We start from the raw sequence: 20,337 nt of genomic DNA, 5'->3' as shown, positions 1-20,337 counted from the left end.
GCAGAATTAAAGTAGGAGAAAAATTCAAGTAAAAGTACTAATCACATCTTAGTGTTATGGGAGTGCCATGTTTTTAGATCAAATTCTGTTTATAGATATGGCAACACAATGCATCTGGAATCTCAAATTTTTTAATGCTCAAGTAACTGGTTGTATTTTATACCTAATATTTCATGCAAAAATGCTAGAAAAACTGCACTCATATTGTGAAATGGTATTTTGGGAGAGCTCTAAACATTTGTCAGTATTTAGTCGTCTTTGTCTGTGTATCTAAGTGTACATTCTCACTAATGCAAAAGTAAAACACACTGGGGATAAACAATAAAACGAGTGGATAAAGTCGCTTTCTATCAGCGGGGGATAGATGATGGATTTAAAAAAAAAAAAAAAAAGCCCTGGAAAAACAGTACAGCCATTTTAAAGGAAAAGGTAGTGGCAACATGTGAATAGTTAGAGAATGACTTGGGAAAGGACATAAGGCGCAGGTATTTGGTGGCAGACAGCTCCATTTGGTTTGGTCGCCATCCCAGTGGTCTGAGAATGAGTGCTTTTCTGTTACTGGCGTGCTCTTCCGCAGCTGGTTGGACTCCTTTGCTGTTCCGTGCATCCTTTCATAAGAAAGTAGCATGTGACCTAAAAAGCTGTAGTGTGGATATTACTGACATCTAGTAAGTGTTTCAAGCCGAAGTTCAATATGTGTGCTACCAGGCACTACTTGCTGAGAGGTGCTGCTGTGGGGGCATTTTGTTTGCATTATCTGCCCTCTGATACGAATAGGTTATATAATCACAGCTGTACAAGTACTGTGTAGTACATATAGGCTGTGGATAATGATTTCTAGCTACAAATGCCTTTGTCTTCATCAAGTTTGCCCACAGCTGTAGAATGCAGATGCTCATTTCAGATAGGCTGAATGGTGTTTGCAGGTTAGAATTACAGGTGAACGTTATTCTTAGGTTCCCTTGTAGTCAAACAGGCTTTGTCAATCTTTACTAGTTGCTCGTAGCTTTTGCAGTCATGCTCATTTCATTTAGAACCTTCTGCACAATATGTGAATGAGCCAAAGTGGCATTTTCAGCTGTTCTTTAATGTCATCGCACGTCAGAGTTGCATTAGTACTTCTCCAAGGATCGTGCCTCACTACTGAGCTCTTGAAATAAGGTTGGCAAAACTGTCATAACAGTCAAGATCTGTAATGAATGTTAACGAAGTTAGTGCTGCCTGGGGATTAATCAATTCCATTTTTGTTTGGTGACTCATTTAGTCAGTGTATCCTAAGAATAAAAAGAATGGTTATCAGTTAAGCGGGTAAGAGTGACTAAGCTACTTTGTATCAGGAGGAGCTGTGCAGCTCATAGAATTTCAGGACTTTTTGGAGGCAAAACAAAAAATGATCTGGGCTGCTCTCAGTAGTGCTCTAAGTGTTGATGTGAATGTAGTATGGAGAAGCATAACTGGCCTGCAGGAGACTACATCATTAAGAGAGAACTGTGTCTCCAGCTCCCAGCACTGCAGCTCCCTTTCAACTGGCTGAGAAGCTGGAGCAGAGCTGTGGAGGTGCATGAGAAATGCACGTTGAAAAGAGGCAAGAGGTGTAGGGCTGGTGCTTAGCTTAGGTTCCTCTGGCAAAACTACAGGTTGTGGAAATGAAGATGTGGTGGTGGGTTTTCTTCTGACTTTTTACAGAAAATGTTAAGTTGTGCCTTGAGGAAGGGATTTTTCTTCTGTAAAATAGTATTTGTTACCTGGTCCTACCAGCTATTAAATACTGTGTGGGAAAATGTACAGGTGCAATCAGCTGCCTTGAAGTTGTGAAGTTGTTTCTTACTCCTGCCTGTCCTTTATTATTACATGCCTTCATTTCCTAGCTGATTTAATACAGAAAATTTTCTGGTTTTTTAGACATCGTTTGTAAGATGCAGAGGTAGAGAAATTAATTACAGGCAAAGTCTTTCCACAGTTAAATGTGAATAGGTAAAAAAAAAAAAAAGCTTTTAAGGCAGTGCAACATACTCAGAAAATTAGTACTGCATTAAAGAAAAAGTGCACTTCAGTTCAGTTCCACATGTTTAGTCCTGTTGTCAGAAGTGTATTTTCATCCCATAATGGATTGCTGTAGCAATTTCTCATTTGTGTTGAAAGTTGCTGAAATATGTTTTGTACTTTCTCAAACAGGGATTGCAGCTTCTTTTGCTGTAAAACTTTTTAAAGCGTGGATGGCAGAGAAAGATGCCAATTCTGTTACCTCTGCTTTAAGAAAAGCCAACCTTGATAAGAGATTGCTAGTAAGTATAATATCTTTTCATTCATCTTTTTCTCCTATTGAGGAAGGGAGGGAAATAAAATGCAGATGATAATTTGCAGTAAGCATGTTTACTCCCCTTAGACTACCTTCGCATTTTCAAAGTGTTTTGAATCGCGGCAATGTTGTTATGGCTGTGTTGCTCCTGAAGGTGTTTCAGTGCATTAAATACTGCATATCCACCTTTTGTCTGTTTTTCCTGTAGTTAAATGCCTTCTGAAAGGCTGACTGTGGGGGGGCTTGGGAGTTGTTTCTTTCTAACCACTGCTGACAATATCGCCAGCAACTGCATAAAGGTTTTTTCTTTTCTTTTTGTGATGTTTTTTCCACCATTGTAAATAGGAAACAATATGTAAGAGGCTTGTTTAACCAAAAAATGATTCATATATAGCTTTCTCAGGTGACGGTGTTTGAATAGTATAAAGGCAGCAGAGTAAGCCAGTCTTGCACAGCAGCAGCCCTCTGGGTAGCATAAATGGTCCTGCAGTGCTGACAGCAGAACTAGTGGAAGCAGCACAGGGAAAGCTTTCCAGCCTTCTGTCTCAAAACCTGCATTCTGGGTTTGTAGCAGCAGCCTGTGGTGTTTAGAGTGTAATATGGAGCAATGTCGTGTGCCTTTCCCTGCTAGTGTGTTTCTGAAGATCAGTAGTTCTAATCTTCAAAAAGGTTGCTGTGATAACCCAGTCAGACGTGCTGTATCCTGTGTAGTACTGTCTAGAGAATTTCAGCACTATTTCCTGCTTCTATGGCAGTACTGTATGATTAAGTAAGAATCTTTCAAAAGCAAAGCAGCCTCCCACACCCCTTCCTCTCTTCAGTTTGTATCTAATTTTCAGTCTAAATGATAAATAAATTGCAGCGAAGCTGGAAAATGAGCTAAATTACACCATTTATTAGAGAGGAAGGAGAAAAGCCAATTGTCTTATTTCTATTTTGAAATTTACTGAGTAAAGCATTCAGCTGTTGGCTCTCATTACACTGCTGTATTAAAGAACTGTCAAGTGTCAGTTGCTGTTGCCTAGCATAGATGCCTTGAGGAAGTTTCCTCTTAATCTGTTTTTCAGTAAACAAATAGATACAGGGTCTCTAGTCCCCTGCAGGGGGAGGAAAAACGGACTACTGTTCATTCCACAAGAGTTACAATGTAAGCAAATACCTTTGAATCCTTGTCAAGATAGGGGCATGCTCTAGCAGTTTTTAAGCAACATTTTAATTTTTCAAAGTAGCTGGACTTAACAAATCATACATACGCAGTTTCTTTGAGCCAGAAATGTGTAGGTGAGGTAATGTTAGCAGTGTACCTAACAGAGATAGTGATGCATTAATGGTAGTCATTGCTCAGCAGAATAGCAATGTTTAAGCTAGCGTGCCTGGGCCAGTTAAGTATTTCTGAGAGTGAACGTGTGTAATTCCTGGGAGGACACAGTAAACATGCTTAGCATATAATGGCTTTTTCATTATTCATTTTTGCTTCCCAAGACTCACAGAGTTTGGAAAATGCTCAATATCTTAAGCTGATGGCTCTTTGTAAGTAGGTGCCCTTAATGTAGAACAGGTATTGGGTTGTTGTGTTCTGTTGGTTTTTTGTTTTTTTTTTTTTTTTTTGCATAACTGACCATAATTTCTTTCCTCTGCTATAACGATACAATCATGTGAATGGAGTGTTGACTTTTCTACTGCTAATAGAACAGTAACTGGTGATACAGTGTTCACTGTTTGAAATCGTTCCTTCCATTTTGTCAAGAGCCCTCATTCGTGGTTTATTTAACACAGAGTATTCCTGTACTTCTAGGAACTATTTCCTGCCAACCGGCAGAATGTGGATCATTTTGCCAAGTATTTCACTGAAGCAGGTCTAAAAGAGCTCTCAGATTTTCTTAGAGTTCAGCAGTCACTGGGGACTCGTAAAGAACTTCAAAAAGAGCTACAAGAACGTCTCTCTCAGGAATGCCCAATTAAGGAGGTAAAGAGTGTTTTACAACTTCTATTCATATAAACATAGTCCAAGATGAAAATACACAGTAAGTAGAGAGGAACAGACGTGGATACCTCAAAGTCTACTTCTATTTGTCTTTAAATTATTTTAATTTATTGATAAACTCAGTCAGTGGTTTCAACAGACAATGGCAAGAAAACACCCTGTGGGTTTACAAATGCAGTTAGCTATGTTTTTATGTTTAGTTCTGCTAGATGAGAAAGTAGTTCATGTAACTCTTAACTGTCAGCTTGGGCAGGAAGGAGGAAACTTATACTCCATAGGAATGTTGCTAAACATAGGCATTCTAAGTGCTTCATTTTTATTCTTGTTCTAAATTTGATTCTTGTTATTTCTATACCAATATGCTGCCTGTAAATGGCTGCAAGTACTTAATAAGGCAGAGTTTCTACTGGTTGACTGGAAATGTTGCTAAACTGTATTTTATGCTTCAGATGGTGCTTTATGTAAAAGAGGAAATGAAAAGAAATGAGCTGCCTGAGCCAGCAGTGATTGGTCTCCTGTGGACCTGTGTAATGAATGCTGTGGAATGGAACAAGAAAGAAGAGCTGGTTGCAGAGCAAGCCCTCAAACATCTAAAGGTGTGTGCATGAATGAAGAGGGGAAAGGCTCGCTGAGAAATAACAGAATACATTCTATAGCTGCCAAGTTTTAACTGTTTAAATCCAGGAAATTTGGTCCTCAGGGCTAACTGATACCACACAAGGGAGTGTCATGTCCCTTCTTCAGTTGCAGTAATGCAAAAATGAGGTTGTTCAAATTATGAGTTGCTGTACTCTGTCTCCTAGGTGTAGGGAACCAGGGCAAACTGAGGTGGTTGTAACTCGAGTGCCTCTGCATTGTGTTCTCAGTGTGCTGAGGCTCTGCCTAGGGCTTGGTTCTAAACAGTTGCTGAGACTCTGAGCTGCACTGACCTGATTAGTATGCCTACTGGAATTATCTTTGCAATGTCTTTGCCGGAAGGAAAGATATTTTGGGAGCATGGTGAAGAGACACCTGTCTTTGCACAAAGCTGGTTAGATCCATGCAGGGCTGCTGAGTTCAGAACCTATGAAATGTGTCTTGCTGGTGTTGATCCTGGGAGCTGGGTAGCTACTTCTAAACTAATAAGACAGGAACTGACTTGAGAGTTTCTGCACTGTATAGCATGGTTATTCTTTAAGTGAGGCACTCTGGATAGGAGAACTGAATGCACAGAAAGCCAGATAACAGATTGCAATATCAGTTATTTATTGATATAAAAGCTCTTATTCCCAAGGGAGGTGGGTGTGGAACTACAGCAGTGACTGATTACTCTGTATTCATGGTTCTTTAGTCAAATCTGAAAGAATTGTGCAGTGCAAGAGACTTGAAATCAGAACAAGGGAAGAGAAGATATTCAGCAGATTTAGTCCATTTAAGCTGTTAAGCTATGAGCGAAAGAATGCTCCTTCATATCCAGAACTGCAAATGTTTACCCAAAGACAGAAACAATCAGAGCAATCAGTACCTTTATTTTTATGGCAGCGTGGATCTTAAGCTTGGCAGAATTCCTCCTCTTTGTACTGATGGATTTCTACATCTGAACCATGTTCCCATGTTGGTTTGGCCCGTGCGTTTCATGTCCTTTCATATGAATTTGGTTTTTCAAGAGCAACAGTCATGCTAGAAATGTAGTCACTTGAGATCTTGTGTAGGTCTTTAATGGTAAAATTGAATGCCTTGTAGTCTTTTCCAGCTACAGTGACTCAAGTAATAGTAGAAAGAATAAGAGTTTGCAGAAGGGAGATATTCTTTTGTTCTTTTGATGTAATGATGGATCTTGAGCTGTAAGAAGGTATCTATTGATTGCTGTCTAGTACTGCAGGGCAAATTACAAATGTCATTGGAATATTTGAATACTGGGAGGAGAAACATTGCAGGCCTAGTATAAATATTGTTAACCCCTAGGCCACTTCTGATTTGGAGAAAAGACGTTCTCGTGGATGGGAGAGTTCTCTAGACAGTTTCAGACTACAGACACAATTGTGGTCTCAGCATTGTGACACTGAAGCTGCTGACCCATTGCAACATAACTTAGCCATTTGCCTCAAGGAAAGCTGCATTATCTTCCAATAATAAGAGGAATATAATTTTATTTATTTTTACTTTAGTTATTTGGGCACTACTGAGACTTTCAATTGCACGTCTATACCAGTTATTGAGTTAGAAAGGAACGTGAAGCAAGTCAATCAAATGTGGCAATATGAAGAATTCTTCTTTCTAAACTGGAAAGTTAGGAGTTTTTTTAAATACATTTCTTAACAGTTACAGGCAGTTGCAGATCACAGATCTGTGGATGGAATCGGGCTCTGCTGCTGCTATTAAATGGACATAAACTGCAGTGTGTATTGCCCTGCCTCCCTACAAGTTGATCAACTAACAGCTGGATGAGTAAAGAGCCAAAAGGGGAAAAGGAAGAGTGTTGCCTAAAGCCTCCATGAATTTCATCATGTTTTTTCCAAAATATTAAATTGTTTCTGAAAATGTGCATATACCTGCCTGAAATGGAAGAACTCAATCTGTTGTGTTAGCTATGTTGTAGTCACATCTGTTGGGAGCCCTAGTATCACAGGTCTGCCCCATTATATCAAGCTATTGCAAATCCAGAAGGAAAGTTTGGCATTTCTCAGCTGAAAACAAAGAAAGACTAATCTGATCAGTGTAAGAACACTTTACATAGTACTGTTAACATATATTTGGTCGGTGGATCTGAAGATCACTATCTTCCCTTCAAATCTGAAAAATGATTTTCGTGTTGCCTTAAACATAACATGCATTTTGTCTTACCTTGTCCTCTTTTCAGCAATATGCCCCCCTGCTTGCTGTCTTCAGCACTCAAGGCCAGTCGGAGTTAATCCTTCTCCAGAAAGTGCAGGAGTACTGTTATGACAACATCCACTTCATGAAAGCCTTTCAGAAGATAGTGGTACTCTTTTATAAAGGTAAAAGTATATATCTGCTGCTATGTACATTTCATGGACATTGGACCTGGCACTGACTTGACCACATTGAACTAAGTTATTAAGCACACTATGGACATGCATTACAGGCAGGACTGAACTGTTAGAAGCAGTTAGTCAGAAAGAGATCCCTTGAGTATCTCCTTTGTAGATAGATCTTAATTTTTAACTCATAAGTTATTATCCAGTGGCATGGTTGCTCTTTATGCTGCTCACCTGTGATGTAAAAGGAAATGGTATTCTGTAGGTAACTGCATGCTCAATGATTATGTTGAACTCTGAAATACTGTAGGCTTTCTTAGTTCAAAGGTGCCTGTGGCAGCAGGAGAAGTCAAATCAAGCCTTTCTTTCTCTGTTGCATTTTTCTTGCAGTCAAGTAGCATGAGCAGGATCTCAGCGGTGTCTGCAGTCTGAGTGGGCTTTTGTCCTAATAGAAAACTAGGACTATGAAAAAAAATTCAATTTCTGGCAGCTGTAAAACTAATAATAAAATAAAATAAGGCATAAAAATATTGAAGCTTGGTTTTAAGAAATTTAGGAGGAGTAAAATCCTCTTTGCAGGAAGATGTTTCAGATTTTTTTATTCCCTCTGCCAGGATATAGCTTTCCTTATGCTTTTTCTTCTTTCCATTTTCTTCTTGCAGGCGTCATAGCGAGGGATTTATTTCTTTTAATTGTGAAATTGACTTTCTTAGCAAGTCTATTCAGATCAGGTTGTCAGAGTCTAATGATCTTGTACTGTGTATAATGGGTGAGTGCTGAACAGTCTGTTCTGACATTCTTGCTATAAATAGTTGAAGGAGAAAAATCAGCAGGAGTAGCAGCCCAGTATTGATCTTAGTTCACTCTGTTGTGTCCAGTACACATTCAAGGCAAACAAGTTCAGACTGTTAAAATAATTTGATGGCTTCAGAAGGTGTAGCAAGTGAAGGAGAGGTTTATTTCAATCCTTACGTCAATATCCTGTGGCCTCAGTGATCGAGTACAACTTGCTGCAAGTACTTAATATTGAGCTCTCTTTGGAAAAGAGAACTTACTTTGTGTTTGGCAAATGAGCACTGCAGCAGCTGTGCATTTGAACAGTGAGTGATGGTTGAAACAAATAATTTCGTATAGCACTCCTTTCAGAATTGTCTTGTAAGTTTTTTAAGGCTGTTTTATCTGTTGATTGGTAGATATACTGTTGCCTACTAGCAATTGCAAGCTTGATGTTACAGCCAATAGCAGTGGGATCTCTCTGAGCCTGGATAGAGTACGAAAGTCATCAGCTCTATCTGTTTTAGGGCAACTTTAGAATCAAGTAAGCTGTGTCCTTTAGGTCAGGACGTACTTCTGAATTAACCAGGAAAGATTCTGGGAACACTAGTCATCCCATTCTTATTTCTCCCCATTTATCTTGCTTTAGCTGCTCATGATTGGTTTGTTGAGAGCTGTAAGGAAGATATCAGTCAGAAATGGGGACTGAAGCCTGCCTCTGCTTCATTCTGATGCTGGTGATTCTCACCCTTTCCTTCTTCCAGATCCAACCTACCGACTAGAAACAAGCCATCCAGATCCTTTAGAGACACATGCTTTACCATAGATTCTTTGCTGATGATAGCATATCTTGTGTTTCATGTTAGCTTTTAGGGGCTTCCTTGACTATTAATAGTTATGTTGGCAGTGAGGGAACAGCAGATGCTTGTGTTGCCCTTCCTGTTCTGCTTCAACGGTGACTTGTGTAGGATCTGGAGAGGTTTCAGAGTACCTTGTGACTTTTTTTCTAGTGACAAATGGAGTCATCTGGAGAATCTGTGGATAGATAGCAGAAGTGCAGCTATTTACCAGCAAGCATGTAGACAGTTTATTGCCTATTTCTCATCACGAGTGAGTGTTTCCTGGGCATAAAGATGATCATCAGTGATGTTAGGCACTAAATGCCACCCATGCTTTGACAAACTTAGTTCTGTGACTATTCTTAAGAGTGCATTCAATATCTTCCATTTCAAACCTTCCAATTTTCCATCATAAAATACGTAGACTGTCATCTTGAATAGTAGGAATCTTGCACTTAAAAGAACTGAATATTCAAGTTCCACTTGACAGGCAGGCTTTGGTAGGTTTTTTTTTTTTTTTTTTTTGGAATAAAATTATCTTTAATCTTCATTATTCAAATATCATTTTTTAATGCCAAGTACAAAATTTTCCTGGGGGGAAAAAAAAAAGACCATAACTGTACAGCGGGTGACATTTCTTGTACTGAAAGAGCTCTTGCTTTAAGACTGTCCTGCCAGCTGAGTTATCTGCAGTAGAGTTGGGCTGAAATTTGTGAAATTGTATTGGCAGCTGAAAGCATGCAGCTATATAGTTAAAAACAGAAGTGCATTCACATTGGGTGATTTAGTCCAAAGTCATGACCTAAACTTCAAGTAACGTTCCACTTTACTTCTGGGCTCTCTTGAGTCTCTGCTCTGCAACTGTGCCTTTCAAGATGGCTGTGCCTGAAGGCTTTGGCAATGGATGTGGCATTTGGCTGCATGTGCAGGAGAACAAGCTCTTTGGAGCTGATATCACCTAGGACTGCAGTGAAACTGATGTGCACATGCCCACAAACCACAGGAGTTCAAGTTCAGCTGTTAAAAATCTATTTATATTCAAGTTTAGTAAGAAATAACAAATATAAAATCAGTCCCTTCCACCTTCCATCCCCCTCAGTGTTCCTATTGCTTCATAACAACCTAGAGGTATGATTAACTCACCTTGTTGCTTGATTGTTTACTTGAGCATCTTAGTGCTGACGGGAGAACACTATCTATTTGAGCACTGGAGGCATGAATGTAGTTCAGGTAATACTGCTCAGTAACGAAAGGAGAATTGCATTTGCCCTTTTTGTAATTGAAAGCTTTCTCCTCTGTTAGTGTAGGAGGCTCATTGCTATGGAGTTGTAATATACAGGCAAATTCTTCATCCACATGACTGAGATGGTTTTAATCCTCAAGGCACATTAGAAGGTTGTATGCTGCTATTATCAGATTGGGTTTGAGCAGGGGGAAGAGGTAAGTTTTCCTCTTCCTCTTTGGCAACATACCCTTAAAGCTCATAGGCTGTAAATCAAGAAAAGGATTTACATAGAGGGATTAAGTTCCAGCTTCACAGGCGTCCTTGTGAAATGCATTCTAAGCTTGCTCAGTGAAAATCTGGCTTTCTTAAATGCCATAATGCTTTTGAGATGCTGTTAAAGATGGCTGGCAAGTATTCGATGCAAAGTAAAAACCTTTCGTAGTTCCTCTGTTTCTTTTAATGTTGAGGAAAACTTCATCGTGGCATGTCGGGATTTCAGAAAGATACAGCTTTGTGTCACTGGTAGAGTTCTCTAAGTGCACTGTTGATGTAGTGAAAAACAACACACAGCTAGTGCAGTCTTGCTTTCCCTGTATTTTCAGCTTATAGTCAATTACAGCAAACTGCAGAAGAGATTTTATTTTGGAGAAGTGTCTGAGAGATGAGGTAACTTAGAGTTCCATGCACTGACTGAAATCCAGATTTTCAGGGAGGTGTTTTGTATTCAGTTATTGTGGGATGTCTTAGGGTAGTTTTGATGAAATTCAAATGTATCCCAGGTTGCTTCCATCTGTTTGTTATTCAACAGCATATGTGCTATTGAATACTACTACTCTCAGTCCAATTCAGTCAGATGCTTTGGAGTTTTGGTGTCATTTATTTCAGTTTCCCACATTATCTTCGCTGCAACATCTGTTGTAACCTGTAGGTTACAGAAAAAGTTGGTGGTCAGGGTCTGCATTTAAGCAAATGAATGCCACATTGGTGGGATGATACCAAAGAGTTTGAGGAAGCAGGAAAGTATTCAAAATAAATGTATTGATTTTGCAGAGCAAGGAAGGGTAATTTTCTTCAAAGACAAGAAGAATGGAAATTTTAATGAGATGCAGAAAGCTGTCTTTAGTCTTTTTATAGAACAAATACAGTTTGATTTTTTTTTTTTTTTTTTGTTCTTTCCCCCCTGCATTATGTAACTGCCAAAATGCCATTGTGGATCCCAGATTTTGTCTCCGCAGCCATAAATTACTGAGATATTTGGCTGCTTGGCTGGATCACAGAAGCTTTGTTCTCGAGGCTAGAGGTCTGTTGCTAGACCTAAATTTACATCTGTTGGAAACAATAAGTGTCCTTGCTGTTTGTTAGGATTTCTTTGTTTTGAATTTTATTCAGTCTCACGTTCCCTCATTGACAGTTATGTTGTTGATACTTGACAAAAATGTCAACTGTGCTGTCCATCTGAGCAGTTCCTTAAAATGGGCAGTCTGAATGAATGGTGGTCTGACTCTTTTTGATTAATGCGTTTTATAAAGCTTTAGGTGATAATGATGTCAGAAATCCCTATTAGTTCTCTAAATTTTGCAACCAAGTGGTGTCCATTACTTCAGATTTGTAAAACTGTGCACAATTCTGTGATCCAACAGCAAGAAAAAAGATTGTATTCTTGTGGTGACTTCTAATATGTGCAGGCTGATTTCTGGCATTTCTAATCAACTGTCTTCTGTCGTGCACTTAAAGCAGATGAGCACAGAATTTTCCTTTACGGAAGCATAATATCTGATACTTGATTTTAAGTCTAACACATTTTGCTGCATTTGGAATCCCTAATGTCCATCAAATACTCTGTAGTTGAAACCTAATGTAGTTAATGCAAAGCTTGTTCCATTGTGATCATACCAACTTATTTTTGTGCTGCCTTTGGAAAACAAAACCAAACAAAATCAACAAAAAAAACTCAAACCAACAGTCAGTATCGTTCTTTCACTGTCTTCTAACCTCCAAAATAGACACTGACTGTACAAACACTTATCTCTATTTCAGCTGATGTTCTGAGTGAAGAAGCAATTCTCAAGTGGTATAAAGAAGCACATGTTGCTAAAGGCAAAAGCGTCTTTCTTGACCAGATGAAGAAGTTTGTTGAGTGGCTGCAAAATGCTGAAGAAGGTATGGCTATGTCTAAAGAAATATGGTAGTCTCCTGGCAAATCAAATGTGAGCTTTTTTCCAGATTTGAGTTGTGTTAGGATATGAAGTATGCAGACTTGGAATGGAAAGCAGCAGACATGTCTCCTCCATGTTGTTTGCAGTCATGCTGAAGCCTAACAACATTTGCTGCCTGTTAATTCAAGTTGTTATTATAACTCCTTAAATCATCACCACTGGTTGTCAGTAGGTATATTCTTAAAGCTTCTGCAGGAAGGAAAGAATATTTAGCCATATCTACGTAACCAAATGACCGTGCAAATGTGGAATGTGCTGATGTGTGTCACTACGGCTAGCACTCTTCTCTATCGATACCAGTCTTGCTGTTATCACTGACTGCACGAACAGAAGTTTGCCCATGCCCCTGCAGTTGAAATTGCTTCTATCTTAAAGCTCAGGCTAAGATATATGATCTGTGTTTACTGCCTTAAAGCAGTTATTGGGGAGAGTAACTGCTTTCTCTGGTCCATAACTGTTTTTCTTTGTACTGTACAAATAGGCTATCATCTTGCCTTGAAAAGGAAATCTACATCAGTTGGAATAATCCATCCATGAGTAGTAGATGGGGATATAGTTATTAGTGTTCATTTGCATCCATTTGATGTAGATTCTAGTAGAATCGTAGTGGGAATACATAGTAATTGTAAGGGGCAGGTAAGACTAATTCACATATACGTGTAGAAATACAAAAATAGTAGCTCCTTTCATACTTTGGACTACCAGTCTTGGTCAAATTAAGCATTTTTCCCCCTTCTTTTTGTGTGTCTTTCTGTTCCTCTTTATTTTTACCCTTTTTTACCTAGCTCATCTCACAGATGTACTTAATTGCAAAGCCCAGTACTACTAAAAACAAAGTGTTGTACTTAAAACATGTAGATCATATTTGCTTTGAGAAATCTGATCTGACATATTATGTTTGTGTCTACAGGCCCTTTCCTGTCAGGTGAATGCACAGAAATACAATATGATGCAAAGTAGCTTTAGGTGACAAAAACAGTGTTCATACTTATAAGTTGCTTTTAATGCTGTATTACATAAGGAATCTGTACAGCAGGAAATCTGTATCTCCTGCTGTAGACTAATACGTTGTGTGATGATAATGACTGATATTAGCAGAGCAAATAGTTAAAAGACAGTTTACTTGCAGAGATTAAAAGAGTGAGAAAATGATGCTAATTCTTCATTAAATTCTGCTCAGATAGTCATTGGTTGTGTCTCAGATGAGTTAGAATTGAAGAATCATGAAATAGGAATCCTAAATTGGAAAGAATGCATGAACATTAACCAGTGAAACTCACAGTAACTGATAACTTGTAACAATCAATAACTACCCTATAGAGTCTAACAGTGTAGAACCTGACTGTCTGAATCTTACTCTTCTTTGACTTATCCTGTGATCTGTTAACTTTCCCTACGAGGTACTAGATGTGATGAAAACTTTCATTTGAATTTTGGAAGGATATTTGGTTATTTTTTTTTATAGAACTGCATCACTATTCTTGTGCAACCCACATGAAATACCTTTCTTCTCTTCTAGAATCAGAATCTGAAGGGGAGGAGAACTAAGACGGTTCAACAAGCACAGACTCAATCTAGGTTAATGCCAAATGCGCTTGGGAATGCCATAATGTTCAAGCAAAGAGGCTTTACTTCAGTGTCATACAGAAAATTTTAGGCTAGGCTTTCCTTTTGTTTAGAAGAATAAAGGTTTTTAATGGAGCCCTGAGGCATTAGATGCTTTTCTTGGGACTCTACCTCTGGCTCATTGTACTCTAACTTAGGCAAAGACATTCATCAAGGAGCCATATAAGAAAAGTGAAACAAAATACTTATGGACTCCTTTTTATTAACGGTCTTTTTCAGGTACTATGGTAATGAACACTCCAGTTTCTGTTTATAGAACTGTTTGGTCTGTGTTTGTAGCTCAATATTGGCTTGTGTATGTGATTTGACACCACCGCATTTTTTTGAATAAATGGCTTTTATATCTTAGTTCTGTGGTGTCGGTGTGTGTGTTACAAATTCACCAAACTCTTGCAATTCCTCAAGTGAAAATTACGAGAGTGTTAAGAAATGGTTTTCATACTTATTCACAAAATCAACATCAATAGTTAATTGGCATCGATGGACAGATGAGTGAGATTCCATAGCAATTGCTGATATTGCAATTAATTGCAGCAGTGCAAAGAAACAAATCTCTGCAGTCCTAATTTTGCTTGTAAAAACAAATTATGCAAATAAGTAGAATACTATGGTGCTCTCAGTACAGACTGCACTCAGGTACTGATGATGGGTAAGTTTTGTGAGAAAAAGCACCTGATTTTAGAAGCATTAATTTGAAAATGTGTGTGACTAGAAGACGCTGTAAAATCAGATGTACTTATACCTGTGTGATGTTACAGGTTATGAGACGTTTGACTGAAATATGCAAATGAATGTATAGACTTCTCAAGAGATCCATCCTGCTTTCTTTAATATTCCCTTACGCCTTGATGTGATGTAATTTACAACTCCAGTGCCTGGGACCTGGCTAGGATGTTTACACAAAGCCAGTGCACAGTGTTGTACACATATGCAAGCCTCAAGCCCAGAATTTGAGATCTGACACTGAGGGAATGCTCACCTGATGCTCCATCAGAGCTGCTGGAGTTCACAGATGTGAGCTGAGCAGTGATGTAGCACAGTCTCCTGGTTTGCACTTTTTTTGTCATACAGCAGTCCACCAGATGGCAGATGCTGCCATTTCACTTTTCACAGGCCAAGTTATTCTGCATCTTCTGCCTTGCTCCTCCCTCTGCTGTGCCCAGAATGACTGGGGCAGTGAATTTTGCCTGCATCACGGCATTCCACTTCATCTTCTCTTGAGGAACGTGTTATTTAAAATGCTCTGTGTCATTCCCTTTATGATAAATGAGCAATTGATTGGTAAGGACTACAAAGAGGAGGCTTATGTACTTATGGGGGAGAGCATGAAAGCATAATTAATTAATGAAATGGTGTGTCTTGTAATTAGAAACCAGTAAGGTATCCAACAGTGTAGATTTTTTTTGATGGGAAAAGTCAGCACATAGTAAGCCACAGATCAAGTGGCTTTAAATAAGCATCTGGTTTTACAGGAAGCAGCATACATCAAGCAGAAATGAAGTGCTGCTGAATGCCAGCTTTCCATCTAGAACAATATTTTTGTACAGGTATTGACTTGGGAAAGAGGAAATACATTATGTGGATCTTTCCAGTAACTTGCAGCAGTGCTGGGCAGACAGTAGGGCAGTCGTATTAAAAGTAGAATTGATGAATTAACTGGATGCTTTCCAGTTCAGTCTTTTTTTATTACAGAAAATAAATCTGCCAGGCGCTGCTGCCCTGGGATGATCTCTTCAGTGCATCTGCAATGTGATAGCATTGATTTGTTAATGACAGAGCCGCTATTGCTGGGAATGTTTTGCTTTCAGAAGTGTTCTTTTCAGAGGTAGCACGAAGATTCACTTGGGTGTATGTAAAATTACATTTCCATGTAATTTGAAACTTAAGCTCAGTTCAAAGGAGCCAACCTAGACTAATACACAAAGGACACAATAACGTACACCTGTGGGTGAGGTCACTATGGGCTGCTGCAACGTGCTTGGCTGTAGGCTGCCTGAGCCATCTGCTGGAAAGGAAAAACATTGCTAGCAAATGTTGCTTTCTGGCAGTTTGGCTAGTTGCGAATGCATCTGTGCCTCCAGTGTACAGCAGACACAGACAAAGTTCTCCACTGCACTCAGCAGGGTGTGCTTCACTGAAGCTTTGTTCCTAGAAGCCAGGCACCCATCACAGCTGTGGGATGTGATTGTCTCCATCTCTTTGTGATTGGGTCAGAGATAAATGGGTACTTCCAGGATGGCACCACTGGTCATCTTGAGGCCTGTGTTTCAGGCTGAGGGAGGAGCCATCTGCAGCACTACACTAGCAGTCAGCATAGACTTCACTGGGGTCAGAAAGGGCCTGTGTCAGATGGAGTTGTCAAGTTCTCAGCCATACGGGTGTCAGCACCCCTTATCTCCAGTGTTCATGTCTATGTCTAAAGCTTAGCTACTGGAAGCTCCTTTCAGTTGTCCACCCCCAACAAAGCATATGTTTCTGGGCTGTAATTTTTCTGGGCTGTATTTCTATTTTTCAGCGGTTTTCCCAACTTAATGTCTGAGATAAGTTTAGCTGTGGACTTGCGTATTTTCAAATTGTATTTAGAACATATGCTGGAATGTCAGCTAGGAAAGTGCAACTACAAACAGAACTACTACCATCGGGCTGAATTTCAGTACAAATACGTGTGATGATTGGGCTTTGCAAAAAGCCTGAAACAGGATCTGGGCAGAGGTGGTGCTGCAACTTCTCAGGTGAAGCATCCCTATATAAGAGCCTTCACAGAGTCCAAATCTCAATTTTAAAAATCCCAGTGCTAAGCAGTTCTTCAACACAAACCTTAGGTAGTATTTCTCTGCTAGGGAGAAGTTGTCTAGTAATTCTAGAGAAGTCCTCATTAAATATATTATTCAAATTTGAAGTTAATATGAAAATAACTTTATAGAAAATGTGTTTCACGTAACATACAGCATTTAATTTTGAAATGTCAGTGGAACCGGAATTGTAAGTAGCTCTTTTACTCAGCAATAAATTGCAATAGAATGCACTTTAAAATTGAGATTGTTGAGTTTGAAGGTGATTCCCCTCTCCTGGTCCTCTCTTCTGAGACCATACTGAGGTACAAAAGCAAAAAGCCATTGGTAGTGCTTTAAAACAATCTTCCAGCATACAAGTGCTCTTCAGGAGAGGGAATGTATTCTACCTGCACTCAATGAGTCAAGTTTTGTGGTCTTCTCAGTTAAAGCCCTTCTTAGAGATCTGGGAGTCATTGATACAGTATATCTGCTTCTGTGTAACTGCACCACAGCCTTACACAGAGTGGGCTCCTCCCCCACCTTGGTAGTACTGTTTAAAAAAAAAAAAAAGCGGAGCTTGCAATTAAGGTAATGCATGTTAATCCACTGGCTATACATAGAAATAATGGCCTGCTACACTGTTAATATTTAACAGTTTATGAACCCAGGAGATATTTGTGAAGGGTCACATGTGTTCAGTCAATAGATACTCTGAATTGTAACTTATTTCTGATTAATGCCCTGACCATTAATCGTCTGGTCGAAATACTTGAAAATGGGGAACTATTTTTGAACATTACTTTGAAAGATAAATAAAATATATAATTCTTAAAAATGCTTACTCCATATTCAGTATATGGGACGTGTCTGCACCTAGGCAGAAGCCCTGCTGTCTGCCCCAGATTCCTCCACCATCTCCCAGTCAGCAGGAAGAAAGAGGCTGGCATTGCAGCCACTGATCTGACACACCGTAGGCTGACAGCAGCATTTTGGTATTTGAATCTGTCACTCGCATGGCTTCTGGGTGCCAAAAGCTCATTCACCTCCACCTAAGTATCTCATTTAACAGTTCAACATTAACAACTGCCCCTGCATCCTGCACTCTGCACCTGCACTTCAATTGGTGGCATTACAGGACTTGAGAAATTGCTTTCATACCACCTGGAACAATTCAGCCTATGGGGCTGCAAAGAAACTGCAAACAGAGGATCTGCTGCGGGAAAAATAAACCTGGTTTATTTCTCTGACATTCTCTGATTTTTGAGCATATACAAAAATAAATCAAATTAAAACAACCCAGAACAAGTAAATGACAACACCATGCCTACTTTGTAGTGATAATATACATTTGTGTTGCACTCCTTCAGTATATCAGCTGCCTGAGATGTTTCTATTTATTTTTCCCTAATGAAGCTTTCTGACAGGCTAACATAATTTTCTCCATATCATTACTAATTATTGCTGAGATATTTGCATAATGCTGACAACCATACATTTTAGCAGAAAGAATTATGAAGCAGTAATGTTGATGTATCCAAGGATACGGCCTCTGTCCCTTCAAACAAAATAAAATAAGATCAACCATAGAAGAACAAATCAAATATGAACCATCCTTTGCCCCCAGTCAGATCACTTCTCACCTATGGTAACTCTTGTAACTCACCCTTACAGGTTGGCCCACATTTCCAAAAAGACTTGGAGCATGTTGTCCCTCAGCCCAGGTTCTGGCTCTGCCAGCTGCTGGGAGGACTGAGGCAGGAGCACTGCCTTGGCCTCCCCTTGGTGTCCCTGTAGCATGCACACAGCCCCTGGCAGGGCCCAGGGGAAGCTGTGCACATGGACCACATCTGTTGGCACACTTTGTCCCTTGCTTGGAAAATCTGTGTCAAACACAAAAATACCCTCAGTGATCAGATTTGTATGGATGCAGCCTCTAGAGATCCCAAATGGGGCTGTGTCTTCTCAAGGGAAAAGTCAACTCCGGGAAGCACTGCCAAGTGAGAGAGAGGAGCACCCAGCGTTACTCCTGAGAGCAGCATAGGACACAGAAAGAAGAACAGAAATAATTTGAAATAGCTGTGTAAATCGAGGTCATGGGCTGTCCCTTCTTCACCACATAGGTTCACTCACATGCTGCTTTTATAGTCACGCCACAGAGTCCTGTTACAGTAACTTTATCTCTGTTTATTTCCTTTTGTTTCAGCTTTCAACTTCTTTTGTCCATATTCAGATTCAGTTTCCCTTACATGTTTCCTTAGCTTTGTTTGTGTGGGTAGTTCTATTATTTTTGTAAGTGATTTATGTAACATGTGTCATTGTATCTATGTGATGACTTGGTGGCTGTCACTGTACCTGAAATCTTTTTTCTTTAGAGAATCCATCCTGAAACAGCAGCTGATGGTGCTCCTTTAGCTGAAGAGTTCTAAGGGCAAAATACAGATCAAATGTTACTGGCACAAGCCTGAGTGATTCATTTAAACCTAAATAACACAGTCCTCCCCTGAAAGCCTAGAAAAGCAAACAGCACTTGTTTATTCTCTGCCTGGGTTCAAAATCAGCTTTGTACACTTCTAAATTTAAATAGAACAGAGGAAAGGCAAGAATCAGACATGAGCAAGAAAGATCAGCATGGATAAATCAAAGGTGTGTGAATTTCTCTAATAAAGAAGTGCTGCAGCAACTGCTTCTGTGAGCCCAGAATGCAGATGGTTTCCACAGAGCCCAGAAGAGATCTGTATCCACTGACAGCTTTCAGGCTACTGACTGAAAAGGAACACAGGGTGGTGCTGATGCTGCAAAACAACTGACTTTGAACATGAAAAAGGCACAGAGGAAAAGCCTGGCCTTCTTGGGAATACTAATCCTCAGAGGGAAAAAAAAGTACAGCTTTGTCCCGTGTCAAGGGAAGAATCGTGAAGGACAAATTCAGTTTCTCTAAAAGTAAACTCAGGGAAAGCACAGAAGCACCACAGACACGAAGAACAGAGTGACAGCAGAGGAACAGCCTTCCAGTTGAAGGTCTCCAACAACGGGAGGGTCTGAACTGTGCTGTAGGTTACATTTAAATGTGATTTTGTTTGTATGATAAAATTCATGCTTGCTGCTCTCTCAAGAAATCACTTACAGTATCAGAAACATAGAGATATCCTGGAATTCTCAAGGATACTTATTCTACCCCATGAAATGGGAATGATGGGAAACCATGTATTCCTCCAGGATGCAGAAACTCCTTCCAGTTTGGGGGAAGTTACTGAACCTCTAATTATGCTGACTCACTGCTCAGCAGCTGTCTTTCCCTGCTATGTTAGCCTGTAATGTGCAGAGGTACATATTGTACACTACTGAGAAGCATCTCAACAGTGAAGAAGTGAGTATGAAGTAAGTGCAAGACCTTGCAGTTTCATCCACAAACTCTGGGTGTCAGCGGATGCTCCAAGTAGCAAATTGTAAGAGGTGTTTTCTTCTCTTTGGTAGTTTCTAGGCACTTAGCACACTATTAACCTCATCTGCTTGCAAGAAGACCACTGAAAGCTGTGCTAACAGATGACCATACTGAGCACTCTTGTTACCGTGTGTCTATAAGAGCCAGATACTCATTCAGTACTTTCATGAGAGAAGGCCA

The 20,337-nt window shown here is 39.6% G+C and overlaps 1 protein-coding gene and 1 long non-coding RNA gene across 2 annotated transcripts in view; one reads left to right on the top strand and one right to left on the bottom strand.

Moving 5' to 3' along the window:
- The window catches only part of BZW2 (basic leucine zipper and W2 domains 2), a 51,786-nt gene extending 37,497 nt beyond the window's left edge, over positions 1–14,289 (top strand). Inside the window, exons 7-12 of the mRNA XM_042888266.1 lie at positions 2,176–2,285; positions 4,095–4,265; positions 4,733–4,879; positions 7,123–7,261; positions 12,137–12,259; positions 13,835–14,289. Of these exons, the coding sequence (XP_042744200.1) occupies positions 2,176–2,285; positions 4,095–4,265; positions 4,733–4,879; positions 7,123–7,261; positions 12,137–12,259; positions 13,835–13,863 (719 nt within the window). The 3' untranslated portion in view covers positions 13,864–14,289. The remainder of the gene's footprint in view (positions 1–2,175; positions 2,286–4,094; positions 4,266–4,732; positions 4,880–7,122; positions 7,262–12,136; positions 12,260–13,834) is intronic.
- Positions 5,529–19,269, bottom strand: LOC122189280. Its single transcript, XR_006181777.1, has 3 exons — positions 19,068–19,269; positions 10,018–11,021; positions 5,529–9,070 (listed from the first exon to the last, which is right to left on the bottom strand). It is a non-coding gene; the product is annotated as an uncharacterized LOC122189280 (long non-coding RNA).
- Positions 19,270–20,337: the final 1,068 nt, after the last annotated feature.

The sequence above is a fragment of the Lagopus leucura genome, unplaced genomic scaffold, assembly GCF_019238085.1.
Source record: "Lagopus leucura isolate 7727_CA_CO unplaced genomic scaffold, USGS_WTPT01 Super-Scaffold_100157, whole genome shotgun sequence".
NCBI lineage: Eukaryota > Metazoa > Chordata > Aves > Galliformes > Phasianidae > Lagopus > Lagopus leucura.
The sequence above is the reverse complement of the archived record's forward strand: the minus strand, read 5'-3'. Positions and strand labels throughout refer to the sequence as shown.